Below are 20,846 nucleotides of genomic sequence, written 5' to 3'. Positions count from 1 at the left end.
TCTTTCAAAGATCTTCTTTGTGCAACTGTATTGAATGCAGAAGATGTGAGTAGGTAAAAGCTGTTAGAGACCATCACCAGCACTCTTTCTAAGCCTTTCCTTGGAAAGCCAAGGACTGTGTTTATCAACATCGGAAACTAGTATTTTAAAGCTCTACTCCATATTCTACACAGAATAATCCTTTAATCCCTAAAACATAGCCTAAATCTAGATCCAAGATTGTCTTGTCTCAAATTAATATAAAATGATTCCGAAGCTTCCAAATTTGAAAGGACCAAAGAGGATGCCTTCTTTGCAGCAAACCTCCTGGAACTCAAAAACAAAGCTCAAAGCAATTGTTCTTTAATCTAATAAATGGGCCATGATCCAAGATTACTTACCAACTGTTGACATCATATTCAATTACATTATCATTTCATGCATTCAAGAAATCAATTCAGAGGCCAAGAAGAAAAATGAAATATCTGAGCATTCAATTTACTAATCAACAATAAGCATCTACTATGTGCCAGGCATTGAATTACCATGCAGGAAAACAAATATTGAAAAGGATCCAATCTTAACTATCAGAGTTTACATTTATTGAAAAGTTCATTAAAATAAAACTCTCAATTTGGAAAAGTGAATACAAGGGATAATGTTGTAAAAAAAAAAATTACCCAAGCATATGTACTGTCAAAAAAAATTATAATTATAAAATTAATAAATTATTTAAAAATAAATAAATAAATAGAGCTCTCAGGAATGAAAAACATCTGTTAAGTGCTTGGTATATATCAAATACTATGTATCAAATACAAATGTCCTTAAAGGTCTTATAATAGGGAGAAATAAAACAAATAAGGGAGAAGTAGTCATGGAAGAGTCTTTTGGTCTGTCATAGGAATAGTTAAGAGAGCTATAGGGATAAATGACATGCACATTAAAGAATCAACAACAGTATGATTTGGTCACATCACAAACATAACAAAGCAAGACTAAGGTTACTGAAAGCTTTAGAGATCAATACACATGTTTAAACAAATATGCTACATACACTTTTTTTTAAAAACTTTAAAAATTTATACTACACTCTCAGTAGTTAAGAAATAAGTGTTATCTAACAGAATGACTCAAAGGACTACTAGGAAGAGATTCTATCAAAAGGTCAAACCCACATATTTCATCACTTTGTTGAATAACACAGAGATAATATAAACAAGATTTTTCAAAATTAAGTTTGGGAAATAAATCCCAGAAAACCCCAAATGTTGCAGTTAGAGATTATTTAGGGGAAGATATGCATTCAATGATGAGAATTTTTTTTAAAGCCTCTGTATTTTTGCTGTGGTTACTTGGCAAATTCTCATCCCAGAAGTACTCTGGAAAAGAACCAGAAGAACACATCAATTGGATTTTTATTCAAAAACATTCCAAATATAATGCTTCTATCTTCTTTCTTTTGAAATTTTCAAAATATAATTTTCATTTTTTTAAAAAACATGTTACCTCCTTCATTTCTTTCATTTTTTTTTTTACCCTTAAACAACAATTTTACTATCACATAAGCATGATTTAGAGATGAAAAATCTCAGAAGGCATCTAATTTAAACATCTCATTTTATAGTTTAAAAAATGAGACTCAGGAAGGTTAACTGACCTGCCCAACATCATACAGGACATGACAGAGATGGAGTACATCTCAGGTCTCTGAATCCAAGTTCAGTGTTCTTTACACTGTATTACACTCCCCTTAAGAATAATAGAAACAAGGATAGAGATAGAGATGGCCCTTTAAAGCAGTCTCCCATAGAGGAAAAAAATTTAATCTTTGCAACAATGCTGCAAAGATACAGATAATTTATTATCCCCCTGCCCTGCAGAGTTCTGCAAGCATTTTGGAATTATACTAACTGCAGTGGACTCAGATCTATCCTTTATAACACCAAGAAAAGTATACATAGCATATTTTGATACAAAATGGAGATGAGGGCATAAAATTCAGCCAACAAAAAACACACACACATATATACATACACACACTCCCAATCTGACTAAAAGATTTATGACAATGATTTAGTTCTGCCTGACATTAACCTAGCTTGCCACCTGCTGGCAAGGATTAGGTAGGAGAAGAGTAGGATTATGTTCACTCAATAAGTAAAATGTTGCTAGTCTTTTATTGTTGTGGCAACAATATGGTCAGGAGCAAAACAAAAATCAAGTGAAAAAATGATTTAACATTATAATCTACATCTTTTTGTACAGAAAAACAACTGTTTGGACATGTATACATATATTGTATTTAATTTATTTAACATGTATTGGTTAATCTGCCATGGCGGGGAGGGGGAATTAGAACAAAAGGTTTGGCAATTGTCAATGTTGTAAAATTACTCATGCATATATCTGGTAAGTAAAAACTATTAAAATAAAATAAAAAAACAACAAAAAAATATTATAATCTGCAAAGTACCATTTTTAGAATTTTTTTTTTTTTTTTTGTATTTTGAGAAACCAGTGTTTTAGAGGCTTCTGATAGACTTGGATTAAGTCCCATTTCTAGGGTTTTCCCCACTGAAATAAATAAAAAGTCCATTTTAAGAAACTCTGCACCTGTCAGGGAACTGGTACTTCTTCAGTGAGAGGCAGTATAGGAATTAGGAAATCTCTATTCAAGTCCTGCCACACACACATATTGACTATGTAAATGATCATGAGCAAAATCATTGAAGCCCTCAACCTCTCTCCCAATGGACCTATGTCCCTCACTAAGACTAACCTAGAAATGAATCAAACTATGCTGGTGGAGGAAGTTTCTACACAAGGATTTTCCTGAATCGCAGATCTGATTTTTCCACCTCAAATTTTATAAGCATAGAACAGAAATATATGCATACATACACATACATGCATACATGCATATATAAATTTGTGAACAGGATTTGTAGTGACAAAACCACTTAGAAACATTAATACATGACAGAAATATGAGTTATTTGTTATTCATCTATTGCCAAGGCATAAAAACAAATCAAGATGGAGAAAGAATGAATTTACATTCCCTTCATTTACAGAATCTACTTCTTCAGGTTGTTGTGAGCAACAACCTAAAAGGGCTAAAGATAATTATAAAGGGTGATATATATATATATATATATATATATATACATATATATATATATATATATATATATATATATATATATATATATATATATATATATATATATATATATATATATATATAAAATGTCTCCAACTCAGACATTGTGAAAAACTAAAATTTTGTTTCCACAGAGTCTAGATTATATCTATGTTATTATATAGATATAGATATTAGATAGATAGACTGTATCAACCAGAGGTAAGTTTCTTAAGGTGTCTTTTGCCTCTTTGTTTCCCCAGCACTTAGCACAGGGCCTGGCACATACTAGACACTTGATAAATGGTTACTGACTATTGTTTAATATAAACCTAACCTGGAATAACATTTAAAGACCCCTTTCCATAGGTATTTCATCAATCAAAAGAAACAAATTTAGCCCAGTGGAGCTCTCATTAACATCCCAATTTGTTTTCACGATGCCTGCTATGTAAGTTTCAGGGGTTCCCTAGTGCCTCTAGGCTAACATAAAAATTTCTTTATTTAACATTTAAATCCCTTGACAATCTGGCCTATCCTTCCAGTGATTCCATACCACTGCCCCCCCCACATTCCTATTTAGTGTTGATTGTATACATCATTCTGTGGTCCTCCATGATTTTGGATAGACTGTCCCCATACCTCTTCTCATCTCTGCCTCTTAGAACCCAATACTCAGTTTTCAAGGTCCAGCTTGAATGCTGCTTCCTATAAGTAGTCTTTTGGGACTCCCCCATTAAATAATAATTATTTATTAATGTACACGATGTACCTCCAACTCCAGTTAAATATAAGCTACTCTGAGGACAGAGTGCGTCTCCTTTTTGTCTTTGCACCTAATCTAAAACCTGGCAAAGGAAAAAACAATAAATATTGGCTGGATAGACTAAACAGCATTTCACATTTTTATAACACTTTAAGTTTACCCATAAGAACACTGAGGCAGGAAATATAAGTATATTATTACCATTTAAATTGTCTAATGTTGATATAGCTGCCAAATGCCACCAGGGAAATAATTTTTTTTTCTTACCTGAATACTGGGGAATTTGTGTCTTAAGTTCACTAGTATTATTCGAGCTAACAACAGCAATATAGGATGAGAAGTCAAACTGTAGATTGATTCACCATCTAGAACCAACAAACTCAAAACAATTGTGCATAATTCTTTGGTCTGAAAGAAAAAAATTATTTGTAGAATTATAACATATACATCTTACTGATGAAACATCTTTCATTAAAAAATAAAGTACAAATACAGAAATTCTGCTGTATTATATAATATTATATAGATGAATGCATGAATAAAAGTTACAGTAAAGGATCATATGATCCTAACATTTGGAACAGACTTTAGAGATCATTTAGTTTAACCTATTTAGTTTACAAATATGGAAATTGAGGCCCAGAGGAAGGAAATGATGACCCAAAGTCACAAATTCTCAAACTAAGCAAGAATTCTCAAACTCCAAAGTCCAATGTTTATTTTACAAATTATTTTTAGGGGAAAAAAATCATTTTAAAAGCAAGGAAGGGACTGAAGATGCTTCTTGTATTCACTTAAGCACAAAGGTATAGGATTAGCAAAGTTCTATCTCAACTATGAAACTGCTAAGAAAATAACATGTGAATGCAACGGAATATTATTTCACAGAAAAACTGATAATATAAAATTCAGAGAAACAAAGGGGAAATCTGTATGAACTTATGTTGATCAAAATATGCAAAACTAAGAAAACATATGTTCCTAAAATATAAATAAAAAGACGGTTCAAAAGATGTCAAATTCCGAGTAATGAGAAAACCAGTGAAGGTCCTAGAGAACAGATAATAAAATGGATCTTCCTCCTCATAGCAGAACAAAAAGAAGAAAGAATATTATATACACTATCAGATAAGATCATTATATCAGATATTTTTGCTTAATTGCTTTTTCTTGTCCCAAGGAAGGCTTCATTCAGGAGAGGAGGATTTAAATGGACTGTAATGTAAAAACAAGAGGCATCAATAAAATGTGTTTTTTAAAAATAAAGGCTCTCCCTTACATTCTATTTTTATTAAAGAAGGGCAAAGAAGCAGGTAGGTGGAGCCATTACATTTTCTTTTCTACCAACAATCACAACTTTGATAAAAAGCTATAACAGGGCCAAGTATCTGTCTCTAATCCACACATACTATAACATAGTAGAATCTATAAGCTTTATCCCCTAATATCCAAATTAGAATAACCTGGAAGAAAGAAAAAAAGCTAAACTAAACTGACACTATGAAAAATGACAGGAGGAGAGTCAACATTAATAAAACTTATCCTTATCTTACTTGACTTGACTTGATGTCAAAACCTATCCGCTCTAAGCATAAATTTTAGAGCATTTTCTTGAAAGCAGAATCATTGGCCATAAACAGCATCAGAAAGAGTTGCATTACAAATTTACAAGACATGTAGTTTAGACAAAAGCATGGCATTATTTAATCAGATCATATTTCATTTTCTGATGACTAACTTGGAAATTATTTTGATTCTGCTTGATGCCCAATAAAAGACAGATTTCTTATCCAATTTTCATCTCAAACCCCTTGAGATATGATACTAATTAAACATTTTTTTTTTCCAAAAGAAAATCTAAGTATTTCATCTATATCTCTGATTTAATAGTAGTATTCTGATTTGAGATCTAAATATGCTGCCAAAGGGTTTGGGTAGCAATTCAATTTTAAAACAGAATCGTTTGTATTTATAATTTTTTTAAAAGACTAGTGTCACCCAAGTTGGAAGTATAGGAGCTATTCAAGAGGCCTACATCCACTAATGATCAGCACAAGGTCTTTGATCTGTTCCTTTTTCCAATATGAGCCAGTTTTTCCCTTTTTAGACAATGTAGTAGGTCCCTGATCCCAGGGGCTCTCCATATTAATGCCAAATGTAGTGCAGATATCTGACTGGTACAACTCATTGCACCTTAGAACTTCTAATCAAGAAATCTGATCTACTTTTTTTACCTTCTTAATTTGGAGCTTGATTCCTCCATTGCTATGAGGATATTCCTGTAAAAACCCCACAAATTCTAGCTTAACAATTCCCTCTGCTAGTGGGCTGGGAAACCAAACAACTAAGATTGTTAGAATTACATCTAAAGAGATATCACATAGTTCAGTGGATATTTTATCTATGGACTTCATAACATCTATGTGACAGCTCTGTAATCTCTTTGGGGGAAGGGTCAGCATATTTCCTGTTTCTTGGCTCTTGGATTTTATTTTAATCATTCTCATTGGCTAGCACAGTCCTATGCATAGCATAGGTACTTGACATGATGAATGGTTAACTGACCATCAATCTTATATATTATCTGTGACACTTTCAATCACTTCAATCCTCTATATCTCAGTTTCTTCATCTATAAAAAATATAAGGGGGAAGTTAGATGACACAGAGAACTACCCCTGAAGTCAGATGGACATGAGTTCAAATCTAACCTCAGACATTTAACATTTCCTAGATGTGTGACCCTGGGCAAGTCACTTAGCCCCAACTACCACAAGAGGAAAAAAAAAAATTATAAGTGCTGAACACAGATACCCAAGATGCCTTCTGCATCCAAAGCCCAGGATCCCATGGAAAACATGTCAGTTGCTACTTTTAAACATAATTGTATTTTAATTTCCTGGACCACATTTTTCACAAATAGTCATTCTTATCTATAACACAGTTTTCTAACTATTTTTATACATTCTAGATACAACTAAGAAGCAGAGGTGTCTGCAGTTATGAGAAACACAACCATATGTATAACAAATTAGGTTATCATTATTTGAATAGGAATTGAAAAAACAGCAGAATTGGAATTTTTCAAAATATACAGAAATCTAATAAAGGAACAAGCATCTATATAGTTTTTCACATGGTGAAGCGTTATATATGCATATTCACTAATCCTCTAGGTCTAAATTCTATATGTATTCTTACCTTTTTTTGGAGAAGGTAAACATAGTAAGAACCCAAAGAGAAGTTTGAGTCAACATACCTCAGTAAATTGCTGTAATAAAACAGATGGCAAAAAGTCTGAGGGTTGTAAGTCAACAGGAGGGCCAGTCCAGTTGCTCTGAACAAAGAGTTGCAAGCTGCTCACTCCAAGCAGAAATATCATTTGTTGTCTGCAAAGGAGAAAGTGAAAAACATAAATACAAAGACCTTTTAAGGGCACAGGCACAGGTATGTGTGATCTGATCCTGACTTCAGAAAGACTGAGCATATGTAGGATTCAAAACAGTTCTGAAGCAAACTAATCAATCTCAATAATGAAGTACCACAGTATGTTAGAAAGAACACTGAACTTGAAATAGTGAAACTAAAAAAATCCTAGAATTAGAGTTCAAATCCTAACTCTTCAGATTATATCTATGTGTCTGCCACTTAATTTCTATGGGCCTCAGTTTCCTCATCTGCAAAATTAGGAGTCTAGACCAGATGACTTTCAAGCCCTTGAAAATCATTAAGGAAACTAGGTACAGGATAATAGAGCACCAACATGAGCAATTTTTAAAAATGCAACCAAGGGAGCATGGCCTTTCCTTAATGTGTTATACAATCTGTTTCACAGCACAAAGAAAGGAAAAACAAAGCTGACATTAAAAACCATATACTGGAAGGCTCTATTCTGGGACACCAAAAAATCTTATACTGAACCAATGTAGTAAAACAAAACAAAATCTAGGTCAGATGCTGCAGAAATTTCAATGTCAGATTATTAGGCAGAACTCAGCTACTCAAGTAAAATAATGAAGAATGAGATTAATGTTAACAATTTTCTATACAGATCAGCTACAACCCTGTTTCCATTATGACAACTTCAGTTAAAAAAAAAAAAAAAAAAAAAAGTCCTACCTTTCAGATTCATACAAATCTGAACAGTCCAGGAATGAAAGAATCTGCTTTTCTAAGTAGCTGTCAATCTTCTCCTCTTTCAATACAGATGCAGTAAAAATGTTTTGGGTAACTGTATTTAGAAAAATAGCTTCATAGTTCCCTTCTAACATCAACTGTAAAAAGGATCCACTATCTGTAATTAAAAAAAAAAATTAAATAAGCTAAAATAAATAATGTGTTAATCTGACATTTTTTTTTTTTAATCAGAAAAACAAAGACGCTGTATTACATGTGTGCTCATTAGCCATAAAATAATGGATAAATTCTTATCATCCTGTGCTATATTTTCTGGAGTAACAAAGCCACTACTACTGCCACCACCACATCATAGCTATTATGAATTGGCAATTACGAATTAAAGTCTAAATACTTTTTATTACTATTAAAGAAAAGGGACAATTTTCATGTAATTTTTCTTTAAATCTACCTCAAAATCATAAGCTTTGCAAATAAACACAGTACTCCACACAATGTCTTCTTCAGCTACCTTCATGGCCACTGGAACAACCTATTCTCATCTGCTCACTCCTGGCAGGGGAAAGTTTTCACATTCTTAGACAGACATCCCCCTAATTCACCAATGGCTTTTGAGATCTGTGGGTTACCCTCAGTCTAGGTGAGCCCATCTGCCAAGATGGGTTTACCAGGGTATGGCTACTGCACAAGCTATAGCTTCATGGAGTCAGAGTTGGGTGACTTGTGGATACCAAAAGTAAATGAGCAACCCTTAAAAAAAAAAAAAAAAAAAAAAAAAAAGACAACATCAGAGAAGACTCCAGAGGAGGTACCTCAGTTGAACCTTTAAAGAACACAAGAATTTTTCAATAAAGAGATGGACAATATATTCCAAGCATGGAAGACATTTATATACATAGAAACACATACTCAGTTCAGAAAAAAAAAAAAAAAAAAAAAAAAAAGAAAGTATTATGATTTTTCTGGAACAATTAACCAGGAAAGTAATATGGAACAAATATGGAAAGCCAGAGCAAAGTCAGATTAGGGAAGGCCTTAACTACCAAACTAAGAAAACATAATTTGAACCTAGGCCTCTGCTAACTCCAAATCCAGCATTTTTCAACAATATACTAATTTAATTGTGAGCGTACCCACACATATATGATTATTTAAGAAAACCATGATGAACACAAGAGCTATTTTCTACTCTGATGACAAAGTAGTAACATCCTATGTTTAACATCTAACCTTTTTTTTCCCCTCTAGATAGTGGTCAATGGCAGTAGTTTAAAAGTATGCTTTCAAAATTCAAAACAGTATCATTCGGTTATGATAACTGTGGATTAAGAAATAGGACATCTGATCGATATCACAGGTATTTGCTATGTAATTCTTGGATTACTGTCAGATATGTAACTATTTTTCCTATCTGAAAGTGAAGTTAATCTTAATAATATTCTTCTAAAGTTTAAGTACCATAATTTTCTCCAACTAACTTAGCAAAAAAAAAAAAAATTCAAATTTGTAATTTATATCATTTCTACTTCTAAAGAAATAGACTTGGAATCAAGGATCTAAACTCAAATGTTCATTTTGATACCACCTAGCTCTGGCATCATGAAAATGAGGATAATAATTCCTATAATCTCTTCTTAAGAAGAGAGTTATGAAGATCAAAAGGCAAAGTTTATAAAATGCTAAACTTTAAATTCACAGTGAACAGAAAAGAACACTGGGCCTGGAGTCACAATGACTCCTTTTCCTAAAGTCAGACACTTCTTAACTGTGTGACACAGGACAAGTCACTTAACCCTTTTAGCCTTAGTTATTTCATCTGTAAAATGACCTGGAGAAGAAGGGGAGGGATGGAAGGAAGGGAAGGAAGGGAAGGAAGAGAAGGGAGGGAAAGGAGGGAGAAGGGAAAGAGAGAGAGAAGAGAGAGAAGAGAAAGAAGAGAAAGAAGAGAGAGGAGAGAGAGGAGAGAGAGACAGAGACAGAGACAGAGACAGACAGACACCTTTTTGGTCTGATTTTCCTTGTACAATATGATAAATAAGGAAATATATTTAAAAGAAGTACACATATTCAACCTACATCAGATTGCTTGCTGTCTTGAGGAAGATGGGGAAGTAAAGAAGGAAGGAAGAAAAATTTGTAACAAAGTCTTACAAAAAATTAATGTTGAAAACTATCTTTACATACATTTGGAAAAATAAAATACTATTGAAAAGAAAAAAATATATAAACATTGAGTAAGCACACATATACACACACAAAGTAAGTTCTGAGTTCTCAGAGAAATAATAGCCTCCTTGATGAAGAGAGAGGGAAGCCAGATTTTAACCAAGGTGAACAGGCGGGAAAAGTACTTGTAGAAAAGTTAAAGAGCATGGAGCAGATTATTCCCAATTTAATGAGGTCCATTAAAAGGCTTTGTAAAGAAGTAGACTGAAGCACAAACCAATAAAAAATTAGAGTTCAGCTAGAAAGGAGTATGGGAACAAGAGAAGCTAGCAGGGGAAGGGGAAAGTAATAATAATGAATAACAGATAAAGGAAATAGGATCCGGAGAGGTAATATTAAGGCTGAGTTTTATTAGAAAACTAATTAGTAAACTCATTAGCCCCAAAGATCTATTTAGAATGCAAATGCAGTATCTTGCAAAAATTACTTCTTAGGAACAGATTTGTTCCTAAAAACTCAAGGTAAATAGGCCTCTGTCAAGAAAGTGGCTTGTCCCACTTTCATAAAGCATCAGAAATGAAATTAAGGAAAATCATGAACATAAGTTCATATAGCTAAAGGGCATTAAGAAAGCATACGAATTATAAAATGCCACATAAATGTTAGTATTGTTGTTTAAGATTTGCAAAGAGATTTATATGAATTATCCATTTTCATCCTTATTAAAACCCACAAAAATAGAAACTATAGCTCTTAATGTTCCTGTTTTAAAAATAAGTAAATAGAGGCTCAAGGAGGTTAAGTGACATCTATAATCACAGCTAATAATCACAGGAAGGATTTAAATACTTTCCTGATTCCCCCTATACCATTCTTTTTTTGTCACTGTAGGAGATACATAAGTAAAATATAACCTCTAAACTCAAAGATTTTATAAAATACCAGAGAGAATAAGGCAAGTTCATAAATTAATAATAATAAAATAGGCATTTATGCAATGCTTTAAGATTTGCAAAGTACTTTACATATGTGGATTGTTGGAATATACAGGAGTCATCTGACAGTGGCTGCTGGAGATCCAACCCAGAATGGATCTCCTCTTGTGAGAGGATGATACAAGGAGACTGAGACAGTTGCTGTTCTCTGACCTCTCTCTCATCTTCCCTCTGCCTCCAATTTATCTCATTCCCAATCCACAATACTTGTGTCAGCAAAGGCTGCCTTGCAACTCCTTAAGAAGTAATGATCCACAGCTGTGGAGGCTCTCAGAGAATTAACCTGTCCCTCACACAGATGGCCTATGTAAATTATCTATGTAACATGCAGGTGGCATTTGTAGCATGTGTAAATATTATGTGTGACTTGAGGTGAAAATATTGTAACATATGACCTTTGATAACAGGAAGACTATGGTAAGTAGAGGTACAAACACTCTTAGAACAGCTCTGAGGAAAGGGATATATCTATTATTCCTAGCTAAGAGGAATCTCAAGGTGCTAATTCAGAGAAACACAGATTGTTACAAATGGAATTTCAATACTGGAAGGGAACTCAGGGACTAAATAGTCTGGCATCTATATCTAACCAGAATGCACTCTACCACCTACTGTCAAAGTGGCCATCTTTTCTCACACAGACCTCCCACTTTCCCAGAGAATAACACTTCATTTTTGGATAACTCATTTTCTTGACATTACACCAAAATTGGCTTTTTAGTAATTTTCACTTATTGTAACTGATGAGGGTTGGGGTCCCTTTAAGATTCCTAATTGCCCAACCCATGACTGACCTTGATTCACAAATCCTGGTCAAAGGCACCCTTTAAATATCCGGGCCCAGCCCCCCACTCTCAGCTCAGCTTCCCCCAGCCCTCACCTGATTTAGGCTAACTGAAAAAGCCCGCCAGAACTGGGTACCACCCATCATCTTTTGGGTATAAAAGAAACAAGCTGGAACGCCCTCTTTGCAGGAGCCCTCCCAGCCAACACATGTTATCCTTAAGGGTCCCTGCCAGCCAACGGCCACCTTTGGCTCTGGCGTCTTTCTAATTGAGCTTTACTTCCAAATTCCTACAATAAACCTTTTATTTATCAATCTAGGTTTTCGGGCCTGTAAATTTATTTTACAGGGAACACTGCGCCTCATGGGATCTATGCGCCGAGAAATGGGGTTCCCCCTTTCCTTTCCCTCATTATTCCTAGTCCTGTCCTTTGAACAAATCTACTCCTTGCTGATAAAGAGTTTTTCAATTCACAAAGAAAACTACAATATCTCTACTTTCCCCCTCAAAACTGATCTCTCACATGCCACGCCAATACAACTCTTCTCTTTTCCAGACTAAACAATTTTATCAAGCTATATAGACCAAATTCCAGGTCCTACAATAGCCTTGTGCCTTACTATGGATACTCTCCAAAGCTTTTGAGAACCTTAAAGATATCTATTACAATCTTCCTACATTATGGATGAGAGAGACCTTGAAGAAAGAATAGGATTTTCAGGGAAAGATTATTGGAAGGAAATTTCTGAAACAGGAAATAAACATGAACAAAATCTTGGAAGACAGGAAAGAGAAAAACCAAGCATAATAAGGATGCCATGGGTAGTGCAGTTCACCTCAAACAGATGATCTGTGTATAACAATGAGAAATAAGAATTAGAAAGACAAGTTGAGGAATATACCAACGGGATCCTTGAATACCAGCCTAAGGACTCCAAAATTTTAATTTATTAGCAATAAGAGTCATTGAATGCTTTTGAACAGATATGCATTATGGAGATTAATTTCACAATGTTTGCTGGGGAATAGAACAAAGAACACAGGGTTTTGAGCTGAAAGAGTTCTTACTAGTTATTTAGTCCAACCCTATAATTTTATACACCAGGGGAAATAACGTGTGTAAAGTAAAAAAGTTAGTCTGCCTAAATCATTCAGGCTTGAAACCTAGGTGTCAACCTCAACTCCTTACCCTCCTTACTTATTCAACTCCTTAAATGCTGCTGAGGTCATGGATTTTACCATTAATATATCTTTTTCATATGCCTCATTTTCTCCTCTGATATTGTCACCACTGTAGTACAGGTGCTCATTTCCTCATGTCTAGATTACTGCAATAACCCATTGGCTGGTCTTGCTCCAGAAGTCTCTCCCTGCTCCCATCCATTCTTTACTTAGCAGCTAAAGTAGCACAATTTTGTTTAACTGTAGGAAGGAAGGAGGGAAGGAAGGAAGAGAGGAAAAGATGAAGGAAGGAAGGAAAGAAGGGAGGGAGGGAAGGAGGGAGGAAGGGAAGGAGGGAGGAAAGAAGGCTTTATTGAGTACCTATTATGTGCCAAGCATTAAGTTAAGCCCTTTACAAATATTATGTTATTTGATCGTCACAACAACCCTGGAAATTTCCTGGTCTTATTGTCCCCATTTTTTAGTTGAGATAGGATTCATATAAATAGTAGAGTCAGAGGCCACATGTGAACTACACTCCTGATTGCAGGCCCAGCATTTTAACTAGATGACTCAGTAAACTGTATATAGTGTCTCCTTATAATCTCTGGTATCAAATAAAATCCTTTAATATTCCAAGCCTTTCCTAATCTGCCCCATTCTACACCTAAGCGTTCTTCTCATGTTTTTTACACCTCAGCCTGCCTCCACTGCCTCCAGCCAAGTACTCTATCCAATGACAGGGTATTCCTCAAACAAAATACTCCAGACATTTTCACTGGAATGAATTTCCTTTTAATCTCCATGTATTGGCTTTCTCAGCATCCAAGTCCCAGCTAGAATCTCACTTTTCATGGTGTCCTTAATTCTACTGCTTCATCCCACAAAAAGCTTATTTTGCCTTTGTAACCCCAGTGTTTAGCACGTACCTAGACTATAATAGGCACTTAATATATGTTTAGTTACTGATAGCAAATGAAAGTGCATTTTTTTTTATTCATTTTTCCAAATTATCCCCTCCCTCCCTCCACTCCCTCCCCCCGATGGCAGGCAATCCCATACATTTTACATGTGTTACAATATAACCTAGATACAATATATGTGTGTAAATACCATTTTCTTGTTGCACATTAATAATTAGCTTCCGAAGGTATAAGTAACCTGGGTAGATAGACAGTAGTGCTAACAATTTACATTCACTTCCCAGTGTTCCTTCTCTGGGTGTAGCTACCTCTGTCCATCATTGATCAACTGCAAGTGAGTTGGAGCTTCTTTATGTTGAAGATTTCCACTTCCATCAGAATACATCCTCATAGAGTATTGTTGTTGAAGTGTATAGTGATCTTCTGGTTCTGCTCATTTCACTCAGCAACAGTTGATTTAAGTCTCTCCAAGCCTCTCTGTATTCCTCCTGCTGATCATTTCTTACAGAGCAATAATATTCCATAACCTTCATATACCACAATTTACCCAACCATTCTCCAATTGATGGACATCCATTCAACTTCCAGTTTCTAGCTACAACAAAAAGAGCTGCCACAAACATTTTGGCACATACAGGTCCCATGAAAGTGCATTTTTAAAATATGTCATAGACAGGACCTAAGCCTAGATGTCCCTAACTTCAAGTCTATGACTTAATTTTCCTAATCCTAACAAAGTCCTCCCCTTGATCCTTTTACCTTTTAAAACTATCTTTTTCACTCCACACTCAGCTCTAATTTTCTTGAAAGTTGGATATCTCTAAGAGTGGCTCAATAATCATTATGCAATCATCATTTCAAACCCATCATTCTACTGAAGCTGTTCTAAGTCACTAATGACCTCCTAATTATCCAATCCAATTATCTTTTGTTTTTGTTCACATCTCTCAATAACTTTTGAAACTACTAACTGCTTCTCAAATTGTGGATATCCTCCTGTTGCAAAAAAAAAACACAAACAAACAAACAAAAACAAAAACACTTGTCTTTCTCCCAACATTTAGTATCGTTGAACTTCACCATTACTACCGATGACACTACCATTTACTCTACTTCTTAGATCAGTGTTATCTTCAATATGAAAGTTGAGAAATTGGGAAAAGAATCCATTAGCAAATTCCATAAATTCCATCTCTACCCCATTATATCAGTCCTCTCTACTCTTACAAAAATCACTCTACTTTAAGTTCTCCTTACCACTCATTTGGATTATTTCAATGGACTCCGGAGCCAAAAACTATTCATCAAGTATTTAATAAGAGCCAAGTGCTAAGAACTAGAAAAGACAAAAACAGAATCCTTGACCTCAAGAAGCTCGCATTCTACTGGGAGAGACAACATACAAACAACTATATATGGGAATCTCAAAGGGAAGGCTCTAGGAGATGGCAGTGAGGAAGGAGTGTACCAACAAAGGCCTCTTACAGAAGGTGGGAATAAGGTTGAGTCTTAAAGGAAGCCAGATGGTAGAGGTAAGGAGGAAGAATATTTCAGAAAAGGAGTGAAAAAGGACAGTGGAAAAGGATAAAATTAAGAGGACATATTGTCCTTATTGACTCCCAAAAAAATATACCCATCCCATCTAAGTAAAGCTCAGTCCCTTAAACCTAGCCTTGAGACATCCCAAAATCTGATACCAGCCTTCCACATATTACCACTCTCCATGCCACAGGAAGAGCTCACACTGCTCAGACCAGAGGGGGGAGGGGTGAAATCTCTGCTGTTTCTGCATAACGACCTTTACCCCAGTGTGGATGCTCCATCTTGGCAGCAAGCCAGGATCAGCAGAGAAGGTGTAAACACCAGAGGTGAAGAATAAAATCCTGGAAAGCTAGCATCTCTCCAGACCTGGCTACCCCCACCCCCACCTGGAGTGACTCAGTGTGTTCTTAGAGCCTCAGAGAGCAGACAGTGCACAGCCATCGCTGTCCTGTTAGTGCCTCCCTGCTGTCTCCCACAGTCTGTAAAGGAAGCTCGGTACACCATCGAGCCCCATCGCCCCACAGAAACAGACCAATTGTTTCTCTTGTCAATTTGTTTTCTTCAATTCTCTCTCTGACAAAATGAACAAAAAATTTAAAAGGGCTCTAATGATTGACAGCTTCTGTATGGAGAAAGAGCAGACTTCAAACCCTGAGGAGACTAAAAGCAAGCTGTCTCCAGAGGAATCCCCAAAGGGGGATATGAGCTGCTCCTCAATACAAAAGACTCTCATAGAGGAAATCAAAAAGGCTCTCACAAGAGAGCTAGAAGAGAAATGGGAAAAGGAAAGTGCAGCTTGGCAAGAGAAGTCATCCAGAGTGGATAAAGAGATCAAATCATTGAGAAATAAAATTAGTAAGTTGGAAAAAAAAAAAACAGTTCTCTAAAAAATAAAATTGATGAAGTGGAAAAAAAATTCACTTAAAAACTCAATTGGACAATTACAAAAAGATATTTTTTAAAAAGTGAGTGAAGAAAATACATCATTAAAAATTAGAATCGAACAAGTAGAAATGAATGACTCAAGGAGAAACCAAGAAGTAGTCAAGCAAAACCAAAAAAAAGAAACAATTGAAAAGAATATCAAGTACCTTATTGGAAAGACAACAGACCTGGAAAACAGATCCAGGACAGACAATTTGAGAATAAACGGACTCCCTGAAAAATGTGAGGAAAAAAGAACCTGGACACTATTTTCCAGGAAATTATCAAAGAGAACTGCCCAGACGTTTTAGAAAGAGAGGGTAAAATAGACATTGAAAAAATTCATCGATCATCTACTGAAAGGAATCCTAAAATCAAAACGCCAAGAAATATACTGGCCAAGTTCAAGAAGCATCAGACGAAGGAAAAAATACTGGAAGCTGCTAGAAAAAAGCAATTCAGATATGGAGGAGCCACAATAAGGATAACCCAGGATCTAGCAGTGTCCACATTAAAGGAATGAAGGGCCTGGAACACAATATTCCAAAAGGCTAAGGAACTTGGTATGCAGCCAAGAATAACTTACCCAGCAAAAATGAGCATCGTTTTCCAGGGAAGAAGATGGACATTTAACGAAATAAATGAATTCCATCTATTCTTGATGAAAAAACCAGACCTATACAAAATGTTTGATCTTCAAATACAGAACTCAAGAGATTTCTAAAAAAGGTAAAAAGAAATCTTGAGAACTATATTTCTGCCATAAAGATATGTAAAGAACACATGTATAATTTGTCCTAGAAACTAGAGGTGGAAAGGAAATTATATCATAAAAAAGGGTAAAGTGGTGGTACTATATCTCATGAAGAGGCAAAGGTAACCTATTATATCTGAGAGAAATAAAGGAGGGGGATGAACATAGTGTGTATCAATAGACATATTCGATTTATGGTGAAACTTCTTCCACTTCATTGAAAAGTAGGAGGGAAGGAGTAAGCTAAGGGGGGAAGAGAATGCAGAAATTGTAAGGAAAAGGGGTAAAATAGGGGGAGGAACTTTAAGGTGGGGGAGGGATACTATAAAGGGAGGCCTGTGAAAAGCAAGTGGTACTCACAAGTTTAATACTAGGGAGGGGGTAAGAGGAAAGGAAAGGAGAAAACCATAAGCAGGGGTTAACAGGATGGCAAGCAATATAGAATTAGTCATTCTAACCATAAATGTGAATGGGGTAAACTCCCCCATAAAAAGGAAGCAGTTAGCAGATTGGATTAAAAGCCAGAATCCTACCATATGTTGTTTACAAGAAACACACCTGAAACAGGATGATACATTCAGAATAAAGGTAAAAGGGTGGAGCAGAATCTACTATGCTTCAGGTGAAGCCAAAAAAGCAGGGGTAGCAATCCTCATCTCAGATCAAACAAAAACAAAAATTAATCTAATTAAAAGAGATAAGGTGTACTGTCAAAAAAAAAAAAAAAAAAGTTATAATTATAAAATAAAATAAAAATTAAATAAAATGAAAAAAAAAAAGAGATAAGGAAGGGCATTATATCCTGCTAAAGGGTAGCATAGATAATGAAGCAGTATCAATATTAAACATATACGCACCAAGTAGTGCAGCATCTAAATGCTTAAAAGAGAAATTGAGAGCTGCAAGAAGAAATAGATAGTAAAACTATAATAGTGGGAGATCTCAACCTTGCACTCTCAGAATTAGATAAATCAAACTGCAAAATAAATAAAAAAGAAGTCAAAGAGGTAAATAGAAAAGTTTGATATGATAGATCTTTGGTGAAAGCTAAATGGAGACAGAAAGGAGTACACTTTCTTCTCAGAAGTTCATGGAACCTATACAAAAATTGATCATATACTAGGTCATAAAAACCTCAAAATCAAATGCAGTAAGGGAGAAATAGTAAATACATCCTTTTCAGACCACAATGCAATGAAAATTACATTCAACAAAAAAGCCAGGGGAAAATAGACCAAAAAATAATTGGAAACTAAATAATCTCATACTAAAGAATGACTGGGTGAAACAGAAAATCATAGACATAATTAATAACTTCACCCAAGAAAATGACAATAATGAGACATCATGCCAAAATGTGTGGGATACAGCCAAAGCAGTAATAAGGGGAAGTTTTATATCTCTAGAGGCCTAGTTGCATAAAATAGATAAAGAGAAGGTCAACGAATTGGGCTTACAATTAAAAATGCTAGAAAAGAACAAATTAAAAACACCCAGAAAAACATGAAACTTGAAATTCTAAAAATAAAAGGTGAGGTTAATAAAATTGAAAGTAAAAACAAAACAAAACAAACAAACAAAAAAACAACACTATTGAATTAATTAATAAAACTAAGAGTTGGTTCTATGAAAAAACCAACAAAATAGACAAACCCTTAGTAAATCTGATTAAAAAAAGGAATGAGGAAAAGCAAATTGTTAGTCTTAAAAATGAAAAGGGAGAACTTGCCATTAATGAAGAGGAAATTAGAACAATAGTTAGGAGCTACTTTGCCCAACTTTATGCCAATAAATTCGATAACTTAAATGAAATGGAAGAATACCTTCAAAAATATAGCTTGCCCAGATTAACAGAGGAAGAAGTAAATAGTCTAAATAGTCCCATCTCAGAAAAAGAAATAGAACAAGCTATTAACCAACTCCTTAAGAAAAAAATCCCCAGGACCAGATGGATTTACATGTGAATTCTACCAAACATTTAAAGAACAACTAACTCCAATGCTATATAAACTATCTGAAAAAATAGGGACTGAAGGAGTCCTACCAAATTCCTTTTATGACACAGACATGGTACTGATATCTGAACCAGGTAGGTTGAAAACAGAGAAAGAAAATTATAGACCAATCTCCCTAATGAATATTGATGCTAAAATCTTAAAATAAAATATTAGCAAAAAGACTACAGAAAATCATCCCCAGGATAATACACTATGACCAAGTGGAATTTACACTAGGAATGCAGGGCTGGTTCAATATTAGGAAAACTATTTCGACTATATTAATAACCACAAAAACCATATGATCATCTCAATAGATGCAGAAAAAGCATTTGATAAAATCCAACATCCATTCCTACTAAAAACACTTGAGAGTATAGGAATAAATGGACTATTCCTTAAAATAATGAGCATATATTTAAAACCATCAGTAAACAACATATGTAATAGTGATAAACTGGAACCTTTCCCAGTAAGATCAGGAGTGAAACAAGGTTACCCACCATCACCATTACTATTCAAAATTGTACTAGAAATGCTAGCCTCGGTAATAAGAGCTAAGCAAGAGAATAAAGGAATTAGAGTAGGTAATGAGGAAATCAAACTATCACTCTTTGCAGATGATATGACGGTATACTTAGAGAACCCCAAAGACTCTGCTAAAAAGCTATTAGAAATAATTCAGAATTTTAGCAAAGTCGCAGGATACAAAATAAATCCACATAAATCCTCAGGATGTTTATACATTACCCACACAACCCAAGAGCAAGAGATACAAAGAGAAATTCCATTCAAAATAACGGTTGATAGTATAAAATATTTAGGAATATATCTACCAAAGGAAAGTCACAAATTATATGAGCAAAATTACAAAACACTTGCCACAAAAATAAAGTCAGGTTTTAAAAAGTGGAAAGACATTAAGTGCTCTTGGATAGGCCGAGGGAATATAATCAAGATGACAATACTCCCTAAACTAATCTATTTATTTAGTGCTATACCAATCAGACTCCCAAGAAACTATTTTAATGACCTAGAAAAAATAACAACAAAATTCATATGGAAGAACAAAAAGTCAAGAATTTCAAGGGAAGTAATGAAAAAAAAAAAAAAAATCAAATGAAGGTAGCCTAGCTGTACCTGATTTAGAACTATATTATAAAGCAGCAGTAAAGAAATAGACTAGTTCATCAATGGAATAGGTTATGTTCACAGGGCAAAATAGTAAATAAAAATAGCAATCTAGTGTTTGACAAACCCAAAGATCCCAACTTTTGGGATAAGAATTCATTATTTGACAAAAACTGCTGGGAAAACTGGAAATTAGTATGGCAGAAACTAGGCATGGACCCACACTTAACACCACATACTAAGATAAGATCAAAATGGGTCCATGATTTAGGCATAAAAAACGAGACCATAAATAAGAGAACATAGCATAGTTTACCTCTCATACTTGTGGAGGAGGAAGGAATTTGTGACCAAAAAACTAGAGATCATTATTGATCACAAAATACAAAATTTTGATTACATCAAATTAAAAAGCTTTTGCACAAACAAAACTAATGCAAA

The 20,846-nt window shown here is 34.6% G+C and overlaps 1 protein-coding gene across 4 annotated transcripts in view; it reads right to left on the bottom strand.

Annotated features, from left to right (window-relative positions):
- Positions 1-20,846, bottom strand: part of TTC27 (tetratricopeptide repeat domain 27) — a 219,044-nt gene that overhangs the window by 196,122 nt on the left and 2,076 nt on the right. For 2 of the 4 annotated variants that reach the window (XM_074288154.1, XM_074288155.1), the window contains exons 2-4: positions 8,010-8,184; positions 7,150-7,279; positions 4,158-4,298 (exon numbers count right to left, since the gene is read on the bottom strand). In XM_074288154.1, the coding sequence (XP_074144255.1) occupies positions 4,158-4,298; positions 7,150-7,279; positions 8,010-8,184 (446 nt within the window). The remainder of the gene's footprint in view (positions 1-4,157; positions 4,299-7,149; positions 7,280-8,009; positions 8,185-20,846) is intronic. The other 2 variants (XM_074288157.1, XM_074288156.1) reach the window with 1 other exon arrangement.

This window comes from Sminthopsis crassicaudata, chromosome 2 (assembly GCF_048593235.1).
Source record: "Sminthopsis crassicaudata isolate SCR6 chromosome 2, ASM4859323v1, whole genome shotgun sequence".
In the NCBI taxonomy this organism is placed as follows: Eukaryota; Metazoa; Chordata; class Mammalia; order Dasyuromorphia; family Dasyuridae; genus Sminthopsis; species Sminthopsis crassicaudata.
The sequence above is the reverse complement of the archived record's forward strand: the minus strand, read 5'-3'. Positions and strand labels throughout refer to the sequence as shown.